Genomic DNA, 24682 nt, shown 5'->3' with positions numbered 1-24682 from the left:
TTAAAAGCTAGAACCCTTGTGAACTATTCACCCTCTGACCCTCCCTAACATAAAGCTGATGTGTTATTTTATGCACCTACGTGTTCACTCACAGCTGACGTAGAGTACACAGTCGTGTTAGTTGGCTCTTGTCTGTTTTTGGGACTTCAGTCTGTATGTAATTTCTCTTTCATAGTTTTCTGTGACCTAGGATAGGACTTAGGATAGCCTATATCTCCTCACATGTTAATATATGGGATGTAAGGAAGTGTAAAATGCTGCAGTGTCTCGACAGATTGATACAAAGTCGTGAAGTTGTTTAGTGGTAACAAGGGCCGTGATTACGCAGGAATCCTTCTTTAATTTATATGTTCATATTTATTCTTTCTTTCTGTTTATAATTACACTGTTCAAGTCTTTAGAACATTCCTACTAATTTCCTCTGTTCGTATTTCCATCCAAAGTTCACAAGAAACCACTCCAAGAGATGGAAATCGCTGCCATTACCCACGGTGCCTTGTTAGGACTGGCTTATCTACATTCCCATAATATGATTCACAGGTGAGTCAGTTTAGTATTGGGACTAAGCAAAAACATGATAAGATTAGTGGATATATTTAGCTTCTTCTTTTATTATACCACACACTAATTAAACTGTAAAACCTACATTTCAATTCTTGTCAACACCCCTGTTGTCACTGGTGTCCACAGAAGATAGTCATCCAATAACGATGTCATATTTTTTACAGTTCTGTGACATCGTAGGTTTTATGTGACGATAGCATCTATTAACACATAAAACTAGTGACTTGTTTGTCACAGGAAGGAAAATCAGGCACATATCACATTTAATGGAGGGTTATTGGTGTCATATTTAGTATTTTAGCTGTTCTGTGTTAGATTACATCATATATAGTTGGATTGGTACAAATGCATAACGCATAACAAACCCTGAGTCCTTTCTCCTACCTACGTATCTTCTGATCTTGTGCTTATCGTTTGCGTCTCCTCTTTTTCCAGAGATGTGAAAGCTGGTAACATCCTGCTGACTGAGCAGGGCCAAGTCAAGCTGGCCGACTTCGGCTCTGCCTCCATTGCCTCACCTGCCAACTCCTTTGTGGGAACACCTTACTGGTCAGTATAGACGAGGCCAGACTCAACACGGGGCTTAAACTTCTTTTAAGATGAAGGTGTCCTGGAATATTTTGGCTTTTGGATTTGCTATCTTTGGCATAGAAACTGCAAAATTCTTAGAATTAGAGATTATTGAATTTTTTTCTTGACGTAAACATGTGTGTTACTTTAGACACGCTCCTAGTTACATTAATGAGATGCGGTTTCACATGTGCCTTAATGAGCGGTGACTCACCTCGCATTGAAGTCACAATCCCAGTTTGACCCTAAATTCATGAAAAAGTATTTATTTTGAGGGAAGGCGTTAAAACGGCCTGAGGATGTGAGATGAGTAACAACAATTTTCCTCATTCGTATTATTAGTTTTCAATCCACTGCTGCTCTCTTGTAGTCAAATCATCCCTTATAGCAAACCTCTTGAAGTCTCTGTCTGAATGACAAAAAGATGACACTCACAACTTTGAAGGTGAAGGAACAATGTTACATATTCAGCGTCTGTGATTTACTTCTCAGGACAAGCGCTCTCTTATGCATCGTCGTAGACTGGAGATGCTGTAATACACTCGGGTGTCTCTCACAAAGCAGTCATTAGCTCTGCTTTACCGGCAAAAATATTCACTCATGTGATTTTTTTTCCAGTTTTGGGATGAGCGAATTCATCACATAAACAGCTGTAACTCGTAGTCACACTCACAAAAAGTTGTAGCACAACGCGTTATAGAAACACACACACATATTCCAAAAACTGAGCTGCTATCACAGCATACCAGAGTCTTTAAAAGCTCAGAGGAGCTTAGCAGATTAACATTTTCATGGATTTTTTCCCCCTTCCTTAAGAAAGTCTGTGTGTGTGTGTATATGTGTGTGTGTGTGTGTGTGTTTGTCTCTCTGTCTCCCTTCAGGATGGCCCCAGAAGTGATCCTAGCCATGGACGAGGGTCAGTACGAGGGAAAAGTGGACATCTGGTCCCTGGGGATCACGTGTATTGAACTGGGTGAGCAAAAAAATGCTTGTGTTGGCCCATATGATCAGAAATCCAACGTACCTAACGTGATAGAAGATGATTCATGACGCAAAGACATTTGAACTAGTTCTGCTTTATTCAAGGAGAAGCTGATTGGTCGCTATGAAAATTAAGGAAGTGAAACATCTTTCTTGGTCTGTCTCTGATTTTTATGTTTTAGCGGAGCGTAAGCCACCACTGTTCAACATGAATGCCATGAGTGCCTTATATCACATCGCCCAGAACGACTCCCCCACGCTGCAGTCCAACGACTGGTGAGTCAAAGACCCAATTTTTATCCCTAAAATATTATTCTCTTAATTAAAAACCAACATGTTGTGATTTGTAGTTCTTCAGTTGAATAGAAAACTTATTCACAGAAAAATAAATAAATAAAACAATCTCCCGTCAACCGTGAAAATTAATCTGGCTAAGTCAGTGTTAGACATCCCTGTGCTAATCTGACCTGTGATCCCTGCTACAGGCCTTGTGCAAGGTCACACTCTTAAGTCTCTTATGTAATTATCTGGGAAAGCTCCGCCAAAGAAATACTGTGCAACTGCTCGCATCATTTCCGCTTAGCCTGCAATATACATCACATCACAACTGTGAAACTGCAGCACTGTGATTATACTAATATTATTCTCACATTTTTTGCTTGCCATGCTAACTAATATGCTCCTCCATACACTGATGAGTTATTCTAAATGTAATGTGGGGAAAAAACAGCCTGCGATATGCGTTATTTTATTTATTATATGCAGCTTTCAACCTCATAGCTCATGACTGTGTTTGCTAATAGATTCTCAGGGGACTGTCCTTGCAGACATCAAAAGCAATTTCATTTGAACTATCAGGTTTTAAAAAGCTCTTGGCTGTTTTTTTTTTATTTTTTTTTTTCCTTGCAACACACTATCCCATCTACCACTGTGAGACAAAGCACTTCTTTTCTATCAAGACCATCCCTTCCCAGGAAATTTGACATTTTTATGTTGGTCCAGCTTATAAATCAGTCTTTAAATTAATAAAACCATTTTTTTTTAATAAAACTTTTCTTAATATCATGGGTATTAATTTGTACTTCAAGAACATTCATTATTCTATAAATAAATAATTCAGGCTTCTTAAAGAGGCAATGCCTATGCAATACTTTTGCTTTTTCATGCTTTATATTCTCAGCTAACAAGTCAATATCGCCTGTGCACTTACTTTATACTATTATTTGTGTAAGATAGATAATTATTCCACAAACACAATATGTAACGCAAGTAAATTTCATAGTATTTTACATGGACATGGGCTAGTTTGCGCAATCTTGAATGGAGGATGTTGAGGGGTTTAGTTTAAGATAAACTTGGGTTCAGCAGGAAATAAGATAAATATTCAGCGGTATGCATGCATCACTGCCATGGTGTGAAAGTGATGCTTGTTAGGGCTGGTGCAGATGTTAGTTACTTGTAATATACTTGTAATATCTTGTAAGAATTTCTCTCTTCTGCTCAGTTTTCCAGGAGCAGCTTTGTTGTTTACCTGCTGCAGAGCATCATGTGGGCATGAGTGTTCTTCTTTGGCTTTCACTCAATTTCTAAAATGAGTAGCAAACGTCAGTAGCATGAGCAGGTCGTCAGAAACATGGGCCGAGTTGAGTCTTCCACAGACTGTGTTATAAAATTAGCATTGGTCTCTAGCATCGTGGTTGAGGTGAGCGGTTGTGTGGGACAACGCGGGGTTGTTGGTATTTTTGGAGGAGCTCCATTGTGCCCGAGGCATCACTAACATCCCGCCAGATGAGACAAGTAAAGACATCGGCTCCGTAGTGTTCACTACACAAACACGAGATCATTATGTGCACACTCGCATGGCATACAACAAATGCACAAGTGGACAAAGGTTGAGATGTAGTAGATTGATTCTAATCTGATGCCTTTACTGATCCTACAATGACCCTAAAGGCGCATATGGATTTTATTAAATCCTAAATATAAAAACTCAATCTTTCGTTATCTTAATAAAACATAGCAGCAACCCAAACATATGGCGTTACTTGTACTGTATTATCATGGGGATATTTTTAGATCAGAGTTCCACAGCTCCACTGGCCTATATCTTTATTGCTCCACATATTTACCTAATCCATATATGGTGTGTTTGTAGTTGGGGCTGCACTCAGAGATTACATAGGATTGTTGCGGTTTAAGTCACTGATATGATAAACTCACGCACAACAGGAGAGATTACTGCTGCTTACACATCAAACATTGACGACTGACAGGACTGTACATGGACTATTGGTGGTGATGTTGACCGAGAAACTAATTCTTGACCTCCATTCACTCTCGTCCTCACCCAGGTCTGACCCCTTCCGGAGCTTTGTCGACTACTGCCTACTGAAAATTCCTCAGGACAGACCCTCGTCAGGGGAGCTGCTACGAGTGAGTGGGCCTTCTCTGTAATCTCTCCAGCTGTAAGCCTCACTTCCTGTCTCAGTCGGTCCCTGAGCCACGAGGATGAGTCACTCCCACCCACCCACAGCTTCCTAATACGCAACCATCAACACAGTGTCTTCTTCAAACACAGGAATCAAGCACCCCGCTGGGAAACTTCTGCTTCCCGTGTTTGGGCCTCAATGGAGCTTAAGTGTGTCAGGGTCCAAATGATGAGTGTTTTCAAAATAGATATTATATTAATTTATATTTTTTCATGGCATAAAATATTTATAAATTAGGAAGAATTCGTCAATTGACTTTTAATGTTAAAAATGACGCCATATAACTAAATTTAACAGCTTAGTCCTCGTCGTGTTGGTTATTTTAAAATAAATCTTCTCCAAAAAACACAATGAACATACGTGGCGTGAAATCTGTGAGCGTTCAATGGGCTTCACTGTGACTGAGCGGCTGATCTTTTTGTTTGTGAGACCAACAGGTAATCCTATTGGCTCGCTGAGAGTTTAATGTTCTTGGTTCACGATCACGCTCAGAGGTGAAGGGGCGCCAGAAGGAATTTTCACACCTGACAGAGAGGATGAGGGGGAACGTGTGAGGTTAGGTAAAGGGCTCTGGAGCGTTGCCTGGATAGCACCAAGGTTTTTTTTTACTTGACTTCTCACTTCCCAACACTCCTGACCCAAATCCTGACTTAGAAAAAAAAAAAAAACATTAAAGAGGGATAAGTAGCAAACGGACTCAGTGTCAAAGGGGCTGCATCATAGTGAATGGTTTAGGGAGCTAGGGTGTTGGTTTATGATTAATACACCACTTTCCCTTCTCAGATGCACACACACAAATGTACACATTCCTTTGAGGTCACTAGTACACACACACACACACACACACACACAGAGGCACACACACCACTCCAAGCTCTTTAAAGGGAAAATCAGGTCACTAATCTGCAGGCCGTGAGCTATCAGTGTTCTGGCTTCAGGTTAAACACACTCTCTCCCCGTATACCTCTCTCACATTAATATCAGTTATATAAATAATCAAGTAACTGCTCAGTGACCTCCTCTCGAAAGTACCCATCGTTTAAGCAAATATACCCCCTTGAACGGTTAAAAATAGCTCGTAGTGTTGTTTGGCTTTAGGTCTTTTTTTTTTTTTTTTCATTCTATAACTGAACTCGCTACCCACAGACATCTCCGGTTAGCAAACACTTCCCCAGAGCACAAGAACATGTGCTCAGGCTGAACTTTTTTTTTGTCTGACCAACAGCCAAAAACTTGAACCGACTTTTGACGGCAGGTCGCCTCATTTTCTCTTGTCCTATGCTAAGCTAAACTAGCAAGCATTAAAAATTCTTGTGTATATATATATATATATATATATATATATATATATATATATATATATATATATATATATATATATATATATATATATGTATGAGCATTCATAAAATTCACAAAACTGATGGTGCACCGATAAATTAACATTTACGTGTGGTATTTCACAATCAAATCGGAAGTATCAGTGTTTCTGGTAGAAGAAGCATCGGTGCTGTAGAAAACGCTGTCACTTCGTCTTAACGCTAACCTTATAATGAGAAGGAATCCTGGAGATAACTTCTGGACGATTGACGGGGCGGCGGGTGGCGGCCGCCCACATTCTAGTGTAGGTCCATCAGAAAACGGGACAAATCACTCTCATCTCTATTTTCAGAGCGTGATGTCATTCCCCTGTGTCCTTACTAACCCATTACACCAGCATCTGTCACATGGAGAGGAAGGTGTGCAGAGCAGAGTGAGAGAGGAGGGCGCTAAAAATAGATCTGATTTATATATATATATATATATATATATTCATACACTATTTATATTTTACTCAAGTACTCATAGGTTGCATACATTTCATCCTTTTAAGCACTCAATATTTTATGAATGGGAGTCACTGAGTGTGTGTGGTGTGAAGTGCTGGGGAGAATTTTTTTTTATTATTTGTTCTCATTTAATTTTTTTTTTTTTTGTCCTCACAGTAAAAAAAAAAACAAAACAAACAAACAAAAATGAATTCATACACACTCATTCTCACCTACAACCCACCCACTAGCTCCACCCACTCTGCCCTGCTGGTTATGTAATGCATAAAATTACATAAATGTATGATGCCCCGACCTCCCAATTATACCCTCATTAAATTACAGATGTTTCTTAGACTAGAAGTGGTCAAACTGTGCAACGTGACCTCAATGAGTTCTGTAAATTAGTAAAGTAAGATTCAAAAATCTCATTCTATAATCTTATTCATATAAATATAATCTTTTTCCTTTTTGTGTAATTAAAATTTTCTTTTCTACATTTCTCAATAAAAATGACAAAACATCGGGAAAATTTCCCACACAAGTTCTGAAAGTAGACAAGCAGAAGTACTATCTGTGAGGAGCAAAAGTAAGTGCACCACTTGGATTACGGGTTCAAAGTCTGAAACAACCCACATTCCAGCTTCACACCTTCATCCTGGCCATGAACTCATTGAATCAAGCAGTTTATGTGAGGAAAAACCAACCAACATGTTAGAACTGAAGCAGGTCTGTGTTGAAGAGTGGGATAAAATGACTTGTGCAACAAGGTTTGTCTACGGTCGGGACTTGTGCGAAAATCCACTGATGCTTTGAGTCATTTTTATGCAGAAATGTAGACAATTCTGAGTCACTTTATACTCTGGCCCACACATACAGTACTGCACTACCAGTTTTCCTTTTAAATTATTATTTCTTTCCACAATGTTGTTGTTAATATGCCTTTTAACACAAAACACACACAATGAAATGTTAATTAATTAATTAATTATCAGTATGTTACTTAATGGCTGTTTGTGTTTAATAATAGGTTTTAATTGGATTTCTCATTAGCTGAGGCAAACCTTTCATACATGTATTGAAATGAAAAGGATTAAGTAGTATTCATGGAAATCAATTTTATGGCTGATGTTACTCAGATCCCATGGACTGAGTGTACTTGAGGATGTGGAGTATCTGGGACTCCTAGCGGGTTGAGCAACCTGCAGGCGCCCTCTAGTGATGGATGCAGCTGCAGCCGCGGTGCTCGTTGAACTAAAACCCTGGCTAGAAGATAACATGTGTAAACGCTGAAAGTCCTTTAAGGCAATTTATGGAGCGTGCCAGCAAAAAGCAGTTATGAGTTGCTGTGTCATTGTCTTCTTTGCTATTAATCTTTAATTTCTTTTAAACACAAACTAAAAAATGGAACAAAAAATGGCATTACCTTAAATTAACTCTCAAATCTGTACATTTTAACGTATAAAGCCAAAGCTAAAATGTAATTAATTCAGATGATGAGATTTATTTTGTAAACCCACTTGTTTCATTCTGTAAAAACTACTAAATAACTAACCGTGTCCCTCCTGTTTCTTTGTCCAGCATGATTTTGTGCGCCGGGACCGCTCGCCACGCATTCTCATTGACCTCATCCACAGGACGAAGGACGCGGTGCGTGAACTGGACAATCTGCAGTACCGCAAGATGAAAAAGATCCTCTACCAGGAGAAACACAACGGGCTCATGGGAGAGAGCCAGGAGGAAGAAGAGGTGGGAGGAAGATGGGAAAAAGGGAAGGGTTAAGGTTAAAGACGAGGGAGAGCTGATTGGTGAGGAAAAAGAGTTATCACAGCAAACGACAACACATACACTCATAAAGTCAGCTGAGATTAGAATTAGCTGAATATTTAGTAGGTTATCATCTAAAATTTTAGTGGGCACGTGTCTTTGTTTTTATCTGCAGTCAACAGGATTTCACAGAGGTGCTGAGGACAGAATTCTTTTCTGACTTGATAATACAGTTATTATAAGACAACTTTTTACAAACTTTGAGATGAAATGTCCCTTAGCTGACCTGGCCTGAAGTAAAGCGAACAGACATGGACACCCAGCAGCCACAGTAGTGTCATCCTACACCAACGCTGAGAGCAGCCACCAGACCTCACTGCAACCAGACACCACTGAAAGGCTTTACTAAGAAAACCTGTTGTTTTGTGGTGTCATGTGGAATAATTGATTAAACACCCTATTCCCTTTATCTATCACATACACACCAATTCTAATCTTAGTCCATCATCAAAGTCACTGCCATAGGTGAGCAACACAAACGCACACAACAATTAGAGGTTAATAGGCAATTTACCGTGACTTTGACTCGAGTGCGATCTAGAGGGGCGTCGTTTATTTGCCCCGTGTTGAGGTGACTGCGTTTTAATGGTACAATTTTCGAGATGTCTGCGTTTTAATGTGTGTGAAGGACGTTTGTGTAAAGCCGTGTCTTTCGATGAATGAACGTGTTGCAGGACAGCGAGGCGGCCAGCAGTAAGATGAACAGCCTGGGCAGCAACCACTCCATCCCCAGCACGTCGGTCAGCACAGGTAGCCAGAGCAGCAGCGTGAACAGCATGCAGGAGATGGAGGACAGCTGCTCTGACATGACCATGATGCACCCCCAGGACTACAGCAGCACCCTGGACTCCTCCCCACACGCCAAAAAGGTACAATGGGAAAGCTAAAATGAGCACTTCTCACTGAAATCCCCGAACCATTTAACATGATGCAGATCTGTTAATCTGAACTACTAAGAAAAAAAATTAAATCTACTAGTCTGAAATCTGAAATCCTAAATCCAAATGACCTCAAAAGTCAAAATGAGTTGTTCTCTCTTAACTGCATTTTTCCCACTCCACCATATTTTATATTTATTTAAATGTATAAATACACAAAGAGAGTGATGTGCATGTTAAACAAATTGCACATCTGAGTTAATAACTTCATAAATGGCAAGGGAAGATGTCACCGTTGAAACATCTTTCAACGTTCAAGTGAACACGTAATCCCCCTCCCTCCCCCCTGAATCCATGGAAACTGTTGACACAGTCCTCGCAAGTTCATCACTGACACCGTTCTCACTATGAGAACAAAGGCTGTGTACACATGTCAACAAGCAGCACACACGCACCCCTCACTAATTCCCCTACTTGCATCTGTCTGTCTGCACACACACACACATTCACCACACACAGGTCACCACAATGCCTGACATCCTCACAGAGCGTCTCGTATGATTTAAAAAATCTGTGAAGAGGGGGATGTCACGTATCTGTCATCGTCTTTCTTCAGTTTCTCTTTGTATTTTTGACGGTGCATGAATAAGGTTGTCACTCCGACGAACAGACAAGCCAGTGTGTTGATTCGAGTTCAGGGGCTGAGCTGAGAACAATTGAAAGTGACACACATTGTTTTGCAGATGCTGAGGAAGTTCCCTCCTCACATGAATCAACTCTTTGGTCCTTTTTTTTTTTTCTTTTTTTTAATGGGAGAGAGTGAATGTCGATGTTTCATCATGGTTTGCAAGGTTGACACAGTTTTAGCAAACACTGAAGATTCCTTTTTGAAATTTACCAGTTGTACCAACTGAGTGAAATCAGTGGGGAATTTGAAAAAAGACACAGACACAGCGAGTTAAAATGTGTGAAGTGTCCTGCAGCACAGTGTTCACCTTCCTTTTTTTTTTTTTTTTTTTTTTGCACCTTGCCCCCAAAATGTTGCTGCAATGAAATTACAACTTCTCGTTTGTGCGTTTCACACAGGACCACCAATTCAACTGGGACGATGGGATCCACAGGCCGGAGCTGAGGCCAGGCTCTTCCGACAAGGGCAGCCAGGCCCAGAACTACAAGAACCAGGGTCGCTTCGCCACCATAAAGTCAGCTTCACTGGTGAGACTAAACCAAAAATCTCTGGTGATTTCTTTTCAAGTGCCTGTTAATCATTAATGTCCGGAGTGTTTACCTTAAACGCTGCGTAACCTCTCGGAGCGCACTCACACCACAGCAACGTATGAGAGGCCATTCTTTGGTTGCAAAAATTATTTTTCATCTCTGCGAACATGAAGAGATGCTGAATTTGGATTCAGCGCTGATATGGATCCACGTCTGAGCAACAAACTGTTTAGAAACACGGTGCAAAATCAGATCTTTGCTCGTATTTCTTCTCTTCTCTTTGGGTTTGCGTCTCCGCTCTGCTCCGACCCGTTCTCTGCCACACAGTTGTTCCTTTCATTCACCTCGCTTCCTTTGTTTTCTCCTCTGGTACTACGCTACATTACCACTCCCCTTCCCTTTTCACCCCCACCCCACCCCACCCCACCCTGCTTTGCTTTGCTTCTCGCTTTACTCCATTTGATAACGCATCATTCTCAAATCCGTCTCAATAATCTTAAATAACAAGGTCGGACCCATCTCTCTTTTTCTTAATTTCTTTTTTTCTTTCTTAATTTCTTTCTTTATACGTCCCTCTGTTTCTCTCTCTCTTTCTTTCTCTCTCTCTCCCCCTACCCGTCTGTTGTCATGGAAACCGGCTCTAGTAACTACAAAGTAGTTGTGATGTTGCATGTGAGCGTATGTGAGCTATGCGAGTGTGTGTGTGTGTGTGTGTGTGTGTGTGTGTGTGTGTGTGTGTGTGTGTGTGTGTGTTTACCCATCCGTGACCCACTCGTTTTAATTGTGAGTCCCTTCTGCTGTCGGGTCTTAAAGCCGACATCAGACAAACGTGAACGAGGAGATTTTTTTCTGTGTTTGTGCGTCGGCGAGCGTCTGTGTCCTCACGCTGTCCTTGACCGGAGCTCCTGCGCTTCTTGTTGACCACCGCCGTCCTCCTGTACTTCACGCACACAGGAGGTTTTATGCCTCCCATGACTCGCAGTAAAAAATACTGCGATAACAGGGTTTCAAGTATTGAAATTTCAAGGCGTTCTAGGAAGATAGAACTGAGAGCTGGAAATAAAGACGAGTCAAAAAGCGGACCGTTTCAAATTTCCAGAGCGAAACAATAAAATATAAAAGTAAATCACCTTATTTTACAAACTGTGGAAAGTGTTTTCCTTGTTTTAACATATATATAAATAGATTTTAGAAGCATGAAAATGCACGAAAAGTGTATTTTCTTCTTAGTTACACATAATGACGTAATTCTTACTCATATGTTCTCCTGCTGACAAGAACAATAATCCTGCTTCTTTGTCACTTTGCACAAGGACGTGAGATCATAAAACAAGAGTTACACACAGAGTAAGTTTAAAGAAATAAAAAAAGAAAAGGTAACTGTGTCCACCCCGATAAATTTCCTCCACGGTGTACGGCTACGGGTGGATTAAAGTCAAAGTAAAACACTCGAGCTGAGGTGCTGACACGCTGTGCAGCTCGAGGCTGTGTTGAAAGGAGGCAGCGTCGTGTAAAACCACAGTATCTCTGTAGTGCCAGTCCTGGCCGCCGGCGCTGAAAGAGATGACATCATCTTTATTCTGCCCAGCGCAGACGTCCTCACATTGGCCTCGACTCGCTGAGGCTGGTATCAGCAGGTAGACAAAGAAAAGGGAGAGACGGACGGGGGGTCCAGATGGTGAAGGGTGATGGATCGCCAGAGAAGGGAGAGAACATCAACAAAAAAAGGGCTAAACATACCGCCATCCTCAAAAGTATGCAAATTAATGAAGACGTAAAAAAAGACAAATACAAATCACGATGACAGAGGGAAGAGATATAACACGGTGGCAGGAGACAAATACTGAGGAGATGAGGACAGTTAAAGAAACAGAAAGAAGGACAAGACGACTGAAATAAAACCTCTAACATTCTTAGACTCGAGTTCGATCTGTTGTAGAAGGAGGAAAACAAGAGAGAAGGAAACTAAAGAGGTGTGGGCAGATGTTGTTGAGAAGGCAGCAAAAAGAAACAGTAGAGTATAAGATTTCCCGGTTTGATTTATGAAAAAGGATAAAGAGAGAAGAGATGGATGCGAAGTGAGAAGGAGAACAAACGTGAGGCTAAGTAGTGAGTGAGAGGGAGGGCAGGGGTTATTAGAGGTTAGACCGGAGCGTAAGGCGGCGTGAGAGACACCGTTGTAAAATATTTCACTCCTTCTGCCGCTGCTCGTCTCGTCTCTGGCTGCCGACTGCAGGTTGTAACCCGACGTGCATTCATGCCAGTGGCAGATTACCGTTTAAAATGCATCAAAACGTTCGCCCTCATCAGTCAGCCACGTGCCTTTATAGCAAAATATTTTACTGGGGTCTTCTGTGGAAGTAGTAAATGGTAATAAAGGAGTGAAGGACTTATTTCACAGGTAAAAATCTGATGTCGTTGTTCAAAGTAGATGCAACTATTTCACAACTTGTTTAAGAGAACAGAGACGCTCCGACGTTCATGCATGTACAGGAAAACAGGACAGTAACCAGGGTCCGTAGAGGACGTCAGATGACTTCACTATATGTTGCTGTACGTCTGTAGCTACATTCAAAGTACGACCGCGTCTTCTTCTATCTCACAGAGGACAAAGAGCCATTTAAACCCCCCGAAATGTATTTATCTTAAAGAAATGAGGAGGAAAAGTAAATATTTCAGTGCTCCAGTAAAGTTGTTATCATTAGCTTTGTTTTTTCTCTCGCAGCTAAACTCCATTCATCCTTCTACTGATTTCATTTTCTATTGAATTTCTCAAGGTCTTTTAGCATCTTTATACATTTCCCTTTTGCATTTAAACTCTTATTGATGGTGTGTTCTCCATTTATTAAAGAGAAGAGCCCCCGTTTATTGATCCCTGTATAAACACAGGTCTCACGCTGTTACTTTGTCAAAATGGCTAATTGGTGTTAATTAAAAGATAGTGTTTGCTGGACTCAGTCAAATCAGAATCCTTTCTTGTGCATAATACATGTTTTTGAAGGCAGACCAAATAAATAAACTTCAGCTGCTTAGTTCCCACTAATTTTCTTGGAACATTCACCTTTAGCCTGCATGCCCCCCCCCACCCCCTGAATATGATCTCCTTTCCATTCCCAGAGCCTTGTGTGAAAGAGGCCGTCACATGACGTGACTTGGCCCTTTGTGGCAGAATGCAGGGTGGCAGTGAAGCAAGTGACTGGGATTGAGAGGCTCTATTACAGTAGGGGTATTGATTCAGGGCAGATTAGGGAGAAGGGGGAGCTCAGCCTCCACCTTTTCTCCCCCCCCACCACCACCACCACCGCCGACCCCCCACCTCTGTTCTCCCTCTTTTACTTCACATTATTTCTGTTATCTCTCCAGTTTAACTCTCTCCTAGTCACTCTCCATCTGCTGTTTCTCCTTTGCTATCACCCTCCCTCCCCTCATCTCTCGGCCCCGCTCCTCTCTAACCTCTCCCCCCCACCCCCCACCCCCACCTCCAACTTCTCCCACTCTTTCTAAATGAGGTATTCATGTGACCCACCTGCTGCCCGCCGCTTAGCGTTAGCTCGACTAAAGAGCCGCTCTGTGTTCTTGTTGGCCCGCGGACTCGGCCTGCCTCATTCACAGTTCACACGTCTGCCTCGGCCGCTGCGTGCCCAGGGCACGAACCAAGTAGAGGGAGGGGGGTTCAACGTCCAGTAAAGGGGGGGTGGGGGGGGTGCGAGGGGTTCTCGGGGTGGCATCAGAGCTCAGGCAGGCTTCTGTCGGGCATAGGATGCTGCACAAGGTTCCTGGATGCTGGTGCAATTGGCTAAAGTTGCCATCATGTTTGGCCTGAGGAGTTCAGGTGGAACTTACGAGAAGATGCGGAGCGAGTACTACCTAGACGTGGAGAACCCTTTTTGTCCTCAGGTTGGTGTGTCAGGTGGAGATTTTAGTTAAAAAGAGTTGAAAAGTGTTAAAACATGCCAGTGTGCTTCTTATCTTGGGTTAAATTAAGCTGTGTAGTGTTTGGTCAGAATTGTTTCCATACCTTTTTTTTTTTTTTTTTTTTTTTCTTGCTCCCGCTGACTTTAACATATCTGAAATCCTTTGTGTTCATCCGTACTAAGAGGTTGCTGTGTATTTGCGATGGTCAGATGAAAGAGCTTTTGTTGGTCTGTCCTGGTTAATTTCACAGTATTTCTAATATTTTTTTAAATTTCTTATATCTTGTTCAAGCATTTTATTATTTTTTATGCCTCTGTCAGTTTGGCAAGTGTTGCCAACTGATTGCAACAGTTAAACTATAGTGGTTCAGTGCTGAATTAATTCTTTTTCAAATGAATCTTTTTTATAAATAATCCAAATAAAATGATATTTACAGATATTAACACTCAACATGTCAACATATTAAAGTTCTTTGCACTGACTTACCACCATTTCATCTGTTTTGCACGTAGGAAATAATTAGTGTTTGTGATCGGATCATATGTCAGAAACTGCATCTCCTAACTTTGCGCTCTCCGCAGGTGACCAAACAGATCCACGAGCATGAGCAAGAAAGCGAGCTGCGGGAGCAGATGTCGGGCTACAAGCGCATGCGGCGGCAGCACCAGAAGCAGCTGATCGCCCTGGAGAACAAGCTGAAGGCCGAGATGGACGAGCACCGGCTCAAGCTCCAGAAGGAGGTGGAGACGCAGGCCAACAACGCCTACATCGAGCTGGAGAAGCTGGCGAAACGCCACGCTGTGCACACGGAGAAAGAGGTGGGATCTGTGACGACTAGGTGGAGGGTAGTTAAAGAACGGGCAGTGATCACATGACCTGCAGCTACCACTGTAGCCGCTGGGGAAAATCTTGTTGCAAAGTTAAATGCTGTTCTGATCTGAATTGTCTTGCATCTAGTGCCGAGGAAGTTTCCGTTAAACTTTTACACACTGCTGCCATCTGACGATGCGTTTGATAAAGCACAAGAGCAGAAGTGGGTCACAGAGGGTCGCACTGTGCAAAACAAGCTTCATATCTCTGGGATTAGCACACAGCCAGGGAGATAGTACATCTGCTCATATAGACAAGCATGTATGCCTGAACAACTGCATAAACACACTTAGCCGCTGAGGTTACTACACAATTCTTTGTATACTTCAAATACTTAGTGTACTATAAACCCACTGCATAATGTTTTATCTGAAAATTAGTTGTTTTAATATTTAAAACAACTAGTTTTTGAGAGTTTTATCCAAATATTGACATCTAACTAAACATTTGCGAAACAAAAAATCTTTAATTGGTCATAATGTGATTAAAAATGTGCCTTTTTTTCCCCCCAATTTGTGAAACATATGCAGTTTATTAAAAAACTCCTCTCATTTTAAAAGCTGGGACCATTTGTTTGGTATTTTAGACGCGTCTGGTGCAAACTGCAGGTCTTTACTGTCTAGTATATGGCTGCATATGTTCATAGTTCAGTACTGAGCTTATCAAAAAAAATTTCGTGTGTGCTCCAGACGAAGACGGCGCTGGCGGACGAGAAGAAGTTCCAGCAGCAGATTGTGGCCCAGCAGAAGAAGGAGCTGACCACCTTCCTGGATAATCAGAAGAGGCAGTACAAACTCTGCAAGGAGAAGATCAAGGAGGTGCGACACATTCGTTTGTTTCCCTTTTTTCCCCTCTTTGTGCGCCTCCCTCGTGTGTGACACACGTTCCCGCATGCTGTTTACTGTTGAATCAGCCCTCCCACTCACCAACGCGCACATGCAGTATCTCCACAGTGGCCCTTTGGAAGTTGTACTGAGTCACTCAGCCTACTTACTATGCACCTACACATGTATGTACACGCGAAACAAGGGAAGCACACTGGAGCGTTTGTGCGCCTCCGCAACCTTGAAACAAAGTCCAAGCGAGTGGCTCCTGTGGGCTATGGACTGTGACACACACACTGTGTTTTCTGTTACAAGATAAGTGACCAAAATTGGGTCAGCACAGTTAAAAGAAGGCATCGCTGGCAGAGAGAGATATTTCCCAACCAACCGAGGGCTATAACGGAATTAGACACCACAGAGAGCGGGGATCAGGCTCGTGTGTTGAGTGCATGAAGCGCGAGTTGTAGATTACCTCAAAGCCCATGAAAGAGAAAGGGAACTCACGCTGGGAAGGGATAGCTCGGCCTGATTTTGTTTAACCTTCCTTTAGCTCTCGAGGTCATGTGTAGTTCAAAATAAAAATGTCAGCGGAAGTTTAACACGCGCTGTCAGGCTGGAAGTTTAGTTTCCCTCCACGTTCAAGACATGCATGTAACTGTAAAATGCATAGTTTATGTTTTTCTTCCACCCATTCATTTTCTTTTAACTTCCACCCCTTTCTCAGGAGATGAACGAGGACCACAGCACGCCGAAGAAGGAGAAGCAGGAGCGTCTGTCCAAGCACAAGGAGAACATGCAGCATTCCCAGGCCGAGGAGGAGGCCCTGCTCCTGGGCCAGCAGAGGGTTTTCTACGACAGGAACTGCCGCGCCTTCAAGCGCAAAGTCATGATCAAGAAGCACGAGGTGGAGCAGGAGCAGATACGAGAGGTGCAGAGGCTCATCTTTAAAAAAATTGCTTTAGACTGTTTTGATTTGACTGACTCAAATGCACCAAACATACATGCTCAGGTGTGAAAAGAAACAACGTGACATTGGAATAATTAGCCATTGTGCTTTATGTCTATGAGATGTTTCTTATTAACTATAAGACGATTACAGAGCAAAGCAAGCCAACAATGTCATAATCTGAAAAGCTGTAGGAAGTCTACGACAGCACAAAATCTCTCTGTGGGAATGTGCACAGAGGAAGGAAGGAACAAGAAGATTGACTTGTAGTGAAAATGAGAATGTCACGTTGATCAGTGACATCATCCTTTTTCCTTTTCTACCTTTCTCTGGTTCACGTCTCGTCTCCTGGTCCGTCTAGGATCTGAACAAAAAGAAGACTCAGAAGGAGATGGAGCACGCCATGCTGATCCGCCACGACGAGTCCACGCAGGAGCTGGAGCAGAGGCAGCTGAAGACGCTGCAGAAGCTTCGGATGGACCTGATCCGCCTGCAGCACCAGACGGAGCTGGAGAACCAGATCGAGTACAACAACAGACGTGAGCGTGAACTCCATCGCAAGCACGTGCTGGAGCTCCGGCAGCAGCCCAAGAACCTCAAAGTGAGTCCTGGGTTTGTGTTGTTGTTGTTGAACACAGAAAGGTGCAGGAACCGTTTTTACTTTGGAAACGGTTTTGTTCCTGTCATTTAAAAAAGTAAAATAATAATCATGATAAATAAATGATGGAAATACTACTGAGATCTACCTCTAACATGGCGCAAGCAGTTAGCAACATCTCTTTGGGAGATTTTGATAAAACCGTGATGCAACATGTATGTAACAAGTTAATTTGGAAATATGGTGCAAGACGATTCAAAGTGTGTCTTCTCCGAGTTTAATTTGCTTTTTGGAGGCAAAAGACGCTGGAACTGTGCTTTTAGCCCGGGGCTGTATCGGACCTTTAACCTTTGGCAGCAGAATCCACAACAATTTAAAAACTGGTGTCCACCCCCCCTCTCCCTGCCTCCCGCCAGGCTTTGGAGCTGCAGATCAAGAAGCAGTTCCAGGACACATGTAAGGTGCAGACCAAGCAGTACAAGGCCCTGCGCCACCACCAGATGGAGGTTACACCCAAGGCCGAGCACAAGACGGTGCTGAAGGCCCTGAAGGACGAGCAGACACGCAAGCTGGCCATCCTGGCTGAGCAATACGAGCAGAGCATCAACGAGATGATGGCTTCGCAGGCGGTGAGTGGAAGAGATGCTCACGTCAATAATTTATTTATTCTTATGAACAAACACGATTTGCAGAAAAAATCAACGTTAGCTTTTGAAGTGTATCATATTCTCTCCACCTGTTGCTTATCCTTTTACATTTTTCTCCACCACCCCCCTCCCTCTCCTCCCCTCATCTCTTCTCTCCTCTCCTCTGTCTCTTTGTACCTTCCTCTCCCCTGTCGCGGCCCATGGTCGGCTGTGTCAGCTGCGTCTGGACGAGGCCCAGGAAGCCGAGTGCCAGGCCCTGAGGCAGCAGCTGCAGCAGGAGATGGAGCTGCTCAATGCCTACCAGAGCAAGATCAAGATGCAGACCGAGGCGCAGCACGAGCGAGAGCAGCAGAAGCTGGAGCAGAAGGTGTCGCTGCGCCGGGCACACCTGGAACAAAAGGTGGAGTGAAGGAAGCAATAGATTTTATATTTGGTACAGCCCTGCAGGAGCCATGTTACCTTTTTATTAGAAACTATTTCCCACAAACAACTGCAGATGCAAGTGTGTCGTAATTCCTAATACAAATTATGTTGTGGCCCCATGAACTTAAATTTGAAACACAAAAAACCTGAACGTCAGACAGCACAAAGAATAAATGTAATACTCACACAACTACAGTTTCAAAGGGAGGCGAGAAGCAATGGCTTCAAAAGAAATGCAAACACAAATCTAGGTTATTTATAGTTTAAGTCAAAGAAGCCGTGATGGAGCAGTAAGTCTGTCTGAAAATTGCACTTATACACTGTCATAATTTATGTGTTTTTGGAAAACTATGAGCAGCTCTGACAGGCTGTTTGTAGGATTCATCATCCGCTCTGTGACAGGCGGCTGTTTTCCACACCTTCCACCACCGTCATTAAAATACCTCCACACGTTTGTGTCTTTTTAGATGTGTTGTGACAACACTTCACACAAAACTGCTTTGTTTGAAGCACATTCAACCTCCCGGGGCATTTTAGAGTCACAAGAATCAAACTTTCTCAAAGCTCTGCTAACTTTAACGTAGTAACTTAAATTTTTATGCTCATGTTTTGTTTTTTTTTTTTTTGTTTTTTTACAATCTATTAATACAGTTAGGAAGTAAAACCTTTCAAAGCTCTGAATCATGCAACCGGTAATTTGCGACAATGCAACCGGTCCACGTCGGACGCTTAATTGAACGGGTCTGGATGCACATTTGCATCCACGTCAGCAGGGAGTGTGGGCATGAAAGGGACACAGACAGACAGACATTCGCAAGTTCTCACACACACACACACACACACACACACACACACACACACACACACACACACACACACACAGATTTCCCTCACCACAGGTGGCGATGACAGTGGCATGTCTTCCCACAGGGCGCAGGCAACCATTTCACTCCCATACGCTCTGGTGAAACCTCTACACAGCTGCATTGTTCTCTCAGGACAACATTTTTACAACTATTTTTAATCAGACCGTGTCCATAACAGGTGCATCCGATACTAAATTTCCTGGATATAACCTAAAAATTACTTCTCTGTACACATATTACAACACAATCAGCTGTTATAGTATCTTTAATCTTTGTCCCGTGTTAATGGGACGCCATGTGTTAAGACACCTCCTTAGAAAGCGGCCTACGTCATCGCTCCAGTCTAGTAGACGGCGCTCCGACAACAAAGGAAGAGACGTTTTGAAATGCCGCCCTGATCCAGTTCTGCTGGGTACCGCTGGAGCTGGGGGGGCCTGAGCCGCGGTGGTTTGTTGCCACCTCCTGGCGGCATCGTGATCTGCACGGCTGTGGGACGTGGAGGGAGGGAGGGGTGGAGGGAGGGAGAGGGGCGATGATGTCATGGTTTTTTGAAGCACTATTGTCCTCCGGTTCAGGTGGTGGTTGGAGTCTGGAGTTTTCTGTGCATGCTCAGTAGCCTTTCAAATTGCCAGATTGCCGTATTGCGCCATGCAGCACCCTGTCTGCACCCGTGGAGGCGTCGTGTGACACAACTCGTACAAATAAAAACTTAAACAAAGTCAGCCGCATGCACCAGTGTGTGTATGTGTGTGTGTCGTAATCTACAGTGAGGATGTGAAAACAACTGGCTCTGCGGTAGATTCTCAGGAGGCTGCAGGTGTATTGAGCTGCACTATAACACGAGCTAAAACCCAGAGCGTCTGTTCCGTTCCTTCCAGATTGAAGAGGAGCTGGTTTCCCTTCAGAAGGAGAGAACCGACCGGATCAAACACCTGCTGGAGCGCCAGGAGCGGGACATCGACACTTTCGACATGGAGAGCATGCGACTGGGCTTCGGCAACCTGGGCACCCTGGACTTTCCCAAGGACGACTATAGATGAGGGAGGGGGGGGGAGACGGGCACTGTCGCTATCGTCGTCGTCGTCGCCACCACCACCACCGCCGTCAACCGCTGTCTCTCGTAGCCCCCTCTTCCCTCCCCTCCCCTCCCCGGGGGCCTCCCCCGTCCTCTCCTTCCACCTGCCCTGCCCTGACAGTGCAGGTGTTCTCTGCTGCTGACGCCCCCTCACTCAAAAAAAAACCACATTAACAACAAACAGCTCCACAATCAGCTGTTTCCTGGTCTGGGTCAGACACAGGTGATGTCAGGTTTGAGTGGACCCCCCCCACCCACCCATCCAAACTTCCTCCCCCTCCTTTCCCTCTCGTGGTGTCACAAGATGACAAAAAAAAAAAATATGCTGGATAACCTCCTGTAGTTGTCATGTTTTTTTTTTTGTAAGAATAATAATGATAACATAGTCACGGTGTTTTCTTGTTTCTTGTGCAATGACGACACTTTTGGGTTCGACTAAAAGTGGAGGGTTCGCGAGACGGAGGGAGAGAAAAACGAGGGCAGTTGGACGAGCATTTTTAAAAACCCGCTCCAGGTGATTCGTTTTTCTTCTTAGCTTGTTAACAGTGCAAAAAAAAAAAATTAAAAATTAATTTAAAAAAAAAAATGAATAAATAAAAAAAAATAAAAAAATCTCTCAAAGCGATAAATCAAACATCTAATCCTTCCGCAGCTGTTTCATCTTCCGCTGCTTCTTTCTGCTCCTCTTGGTATTTATTCATCAGGACATTTTTAAGGAAAATGAAAAAAAATCTGAATAATTTGATACTTTGGGAGAAATATCACCGTGTACATACAGGTACTCTCACAATAAACCCTTCAGGTGCATTTGATCACTGGAGGGAGGGTGAATCGCGGTACTCGACATGTGTACGTCACCGATTTCTCGGCAAAATGTGAAAAAAACAACACGTGAAACTCCCAGCGAGCACAAAGGGCTTCTCGGGGAGGGACGGGGGGAACTTGTACTTTGTGTATAGAAGGATTTATGGAGAGCTTTTACTTATTTTCGTATCGTATTTTAACTGTCACTCAAATCAAGAAAAATAATTTTTAAAAAGAGCTTCTTCTTTTCTTTTTTCATTTCCTCCCCCCCCCTCCCTCTCCTTAGTTTAGTACTTGAGGTCATGTTTCATTTGTACTTTTTACTGTTCTGTCTCTTTGCTTTTTTACACATCTCTCGAGCTGTGTAGTTTCCTATAAAAAACCAGACCAGTATGATGCTTTATTATTGCATGCACTTTAATTTGTTTTTTCCAGGTTAAAAGAAAGCATGAATCTGTCAGAGCTTTTAATTATATTTGTAAATAAAGTGCTCATCACACAAACTCGTCGGTTGTGTCGTCACATGTGTTCAGATCACGTCCTGCTGGAGTTTTTACCTTTTCATCGTTTCTTTTCCCACAAGAGTAGAAAGCGAACAAGGTGAATAGATGTGGTCATTTAAGAATTTAAGCCTTTAATCTAAATTTAATCTATGATGAGACGTGTAATTGCAGAAAACATTTCAACAAAGAACACGACTATTTCACAGTTTCAGATTTATTGCAGGTGAGAAGAAATTAAATCTTTGAATCTTTTTGTGGGAAACTAAATACTTTCCAGCGGCCAAAATTCAAAAATAAAAAGCTTTGCTGTTGGTGCTGTTTGGATGTCAGTGTCAGTGGGAAGTCTTTCAGTCTTTTTTTTATTTTTTTTTTTACTTTCCAGCCAGCTGCTCGTACAGTTTGGGGACGTAGTCGTCCCACTCGGCCTGGTAGCAGGTCCCGGCCACCGGAGCTCCCAGGTTGTATTTCTTCCTGAAGCTCTGGATCTTGAATTTCCCGCGGCCGTCTCCGGAGCGGTTCGTGAGCACGGCCTCGGAGCAGGACAGGGCTCCGGGCTGCTCGTACACCAGCCACACGTACCTATGCAGACCTGACGGGAGACGGACGCGCGTTTATACGGGAGCTCATGGTTTCATTTTCCCCAATAGATATAATTATTGTGTATTCTCACAAATGCAGTGACTTTTAATACCTTTTAGAATCGTCTTAATCTCAACCATAACCCCCAAATATCAAAGATTTTACAGAATGAGTGCACGTATCTCATCATGCTTCGGTAAAACGATTCTCCAGCTGTTAGAAAAACCACCTCTGGACGTCGTCCTCTCTCACCTGTTCCCTTCGGGGGTCCAGAGCCCACGTAGTCGGACATGACGCAGCCCGAGGACACGTCGTTCCCCTTCATGTTGATCACCAGGAAGTGGTGCCACTCCCTAAAGACAAAAGGCAAAAAAAAAATAATTTGTTATGTTCTGAAATGCAGCAGCACTGTTATTAAAGCATGAATTACTGGATTCTTTAATCCTTTCGTTTATTTGGGTCGTTCATCGTGTGCAGAAAGATGCAGCGTTGTTTTCTCCCCTGATCTGCAGCCAGACCTGATAACCTGATTTAATTAGGAAAGGCTGGTTCTGTCAGTGGCTGCAGACGGGAGACTTTCAGGACACCGAACAATCTGCTATCGCCCTCCATGCACTAGACTGATAATAAAGCATCTTCTCTAAAAAGGCTCAGGCAACATTTTATATTTCTTTTAAATATTTTGTACAAAGATTTCCATTATCGCTACAGATTACGTATCAGAATATGTATGTTCATGCATATGGAGGCGTTTGTTGTGGTGGTGCCTCAGTCTTTGTCTTTGGCACAGATGATGATGATGATGGAGGTGTAGAAGTGCAGCATCATCACCTCTGGCTGGTTTAACTTCTTTAGCTGCAGCAGAAAGTAAAACCTCGTGCTTTTTTTTATTATTATTATTATTATTATTATTATTATTATTATTACTCTCATCTCACCTGAATTTGGGATCCTTCCTGCTGGGAGCGTCGGGGTCTGTCAGGGCTAAGGTGTAGAGTTTCGCCGGGTCACATCCTTCCCACTCGACGCAGGTGGGTCGATTCTGCACCTGCAGGGAAAAAAAAACACGGGAGAAAGTGACCAGGCTGCCCACGTGGCGGCGCCATTACTCGTCTATTTACAGCTGCAGACAGACGCTGTGGAGGCCTTATGCAACACCGAATCACTGCCACCAACACTGGCAAATAGCAAATAATAAATAAAAATAAAATGAAATGCTAAAAAAAGTGTAATTATTATTAAGTTAAAAGCAGAGGAGTACGTGCTAGTATCACTTTACGACATAGTTTGGACTATAACCTGTGTCGGAGTCAGCACTTTCCCGAGCTCGTCGATCTCCACAGAGTCGTATTTAATAGTCAGAGGGTGCAGAGGTTTTTCCTCCACCTCCTGCAGCGATAAAGGTCCGGACCACTGGCTCACATCCACCGCGGGCATCTTGGAGCTGTTGCGTCTCACGCTTCAGTGATACCGTTACTTCTTATTCTTCGGCTTCCTCTTCTTCTTCTGTGGGGTTTATATGCGGCTGGTAAACCGACTTATATGCGCATTACCGCCACCAACTGGACTGGAGTGTGGATCCATTTTTTTTATTGTAAATTATATTATTCTTACTGTTTATAATCTAATTAAATTTAACGCACAATAGGGTTTCTCATAATACCAATTTAAGGTCTTAAAAAGTCTTCAATATTTTGCATTGCAGGTCTTAAATTAAATCCTTACGTCCATTTATCACCAACATTTGCAGTATGACCCCCCTCTGGCCCCGGCCTCTCGTGTTTCTGTTCTTCGTTAGTGGAGCCCACTGCAGGGATGTCCCCTAAATAAATGTAGTTATTTTTAAAGTAATTCTGATTCTCTGATTTGCCTTATTTTTCATACTTGGTGTAGCTCTTAAATTTTTCAGATTTTAGGTCTTAAAAAGTTTCAAATTCTACTTTTATAAATCTGCAGATTTCCTGCACGAAAACCAGCAAAATAATATGTTCATAGCACCTCAGTCAATTATATATTCTGCTCTCTCACCTGTATATAGGTTTGCATTTGTAAATATATCCTCATATAAATATAGGTCGTATCGTATCATAGTGTTTCATGCTATTTATTATACATGCATACCTGTACTTACTGCTCGTGGCGCTCCTGGTTAGATGCTAAACTGCATTTTGTTGCTCTGTACCTGTGCATCATGACAACAAAGTTGAATCGTATCTAAAATCAGAACAGAATAGCCTGTACAGTCATTAGTTGAGAAGAAGTTGGATAAAAATATGGAATACAGAAATTGGTGGTAC

The 24682-nt window shown here is 42.8% G+C and overlaps 2 protein-coding genes across 3 annotated transcripts in view; one reads left to right on the top strand and one right to left on the bottom strand.

Annotated features, from left to right (window-relative positions):
- The window catches only part of taok3a (TAO kinase 3a), a 53638-nt gene extending 31544 nt beyond the window's left edge, over nt 1-22094 (top strand). For both annotated transcript variants that reach the window (XM_047591418.1, XM_047591419.1), the window contains exons 7-21: nt 444-540; nt 1000-1113; nt 2016-2107; nt 2298-2391; nt 4467-4548; nt 7994-8161; nt 8914-9108; nt 10204-10332; nt 14832-15068; nt 15810-15938; nt 16669-16872; nt 17252-17491; nt 17905-18117; nt 18353-18535; nt 20303-22094. In XM_047591418.1, the coding sequence (XP_047447374.1) occupies nt 444-540; nt 1000-1113; nt 2016-2107; nt 2298-2391; nt 4467-4548; nt 7994-8161; nt 8914-9108; nt 10204-10332; nt 14832-15068; nt 15810-15938; nt 16669-16872; nt 17252-17491; nt 17905-18117; nt 18353-18535; nt 20303-20464 (2339 nt within the window). In that variant the 3' untranslated portion in view covers nt 20465-22094. The remainder of the gene's footprint in view (nt 1-443; nt 541-999; nt 1114-2015; nt 2108-2297; nt 2392-4466; nt 4549-7993; nt 8162-8913; nt 9109-10203; nt 10333-14831; nt 15069-15809; nt 15939-16668; nt 16873-17251; nt 17492-17904; nt 18118-18352; nt 18536-20302) is intronic.
- Nucleotides 22005-23907, bottom strand: pebp1 (phosphatidylethanolamine binding protein 1). Its single transcript, XM_047591420.1, has 4 exons — nt 23685-23907; nt 23324-23433; nt 22638-22738; nt 22005-22395 (listed from the first exon to the last, which is right to left on the bottom strand). The coding sequence occupies exons 1-4, from the start codon at nt 23820-23822 to the stop codon at nt 22178-22180; spliced, it is 567 nt and encodes a 188-aa protein (XP_047447376.1). The 5' UTR covers nt 23823-23907; the 3' UTR covers nt 22005-22177.
- Between the last annotated feature and the right edge of the window lie 775 nt (nt 23908-24682).

The sequence above is a fragment of the Mugil cephalus genome, chromosome 8, assembly GCF_022458985.1.
Source record: "Mugil cephalus isolate CIBA_MC_2020 chromosome 8, CIBA_Mcephalus_1.1, whole genome shotgun sequence".
NCBI classification, from domain to species: Eukaryota; Metazoa; Chordata; class Actinopteri; order Mugiliformes; family Mugilidae; genus Mugil; species Mugil cephalus.
The sequence above is the reverse complement of the archived record's forward strand: the minus strand, read 5'-3'. Positions and strand labels throughout refer to the sequence as shown.

Bases quoted from the DNA above. Each gene is read 5' to 3' on its own strand.
- pebp1 (XM_047591420.1), bottom strand. From the start codon at position 23,822: ATGCCCGCGGTGGATGTGAGCCAGTGGTCCGGACCTTTATCGCTGCAG. The intron at 23,434-23,684 runs GTTATAGTCCAA...TTTTCCCTGCAG, and splicing joins AAGTGCTGACTCCGACACAG to GTGCAGAATCGACCCACCTG. The intron at 22,396-22,637 runs GTGAGAGAGGAC...GTCTCCCGTCAG, and splicing joins TGGACCCCCGAAGGGAACAG to GTCTGCATAGGTACGTGTGG.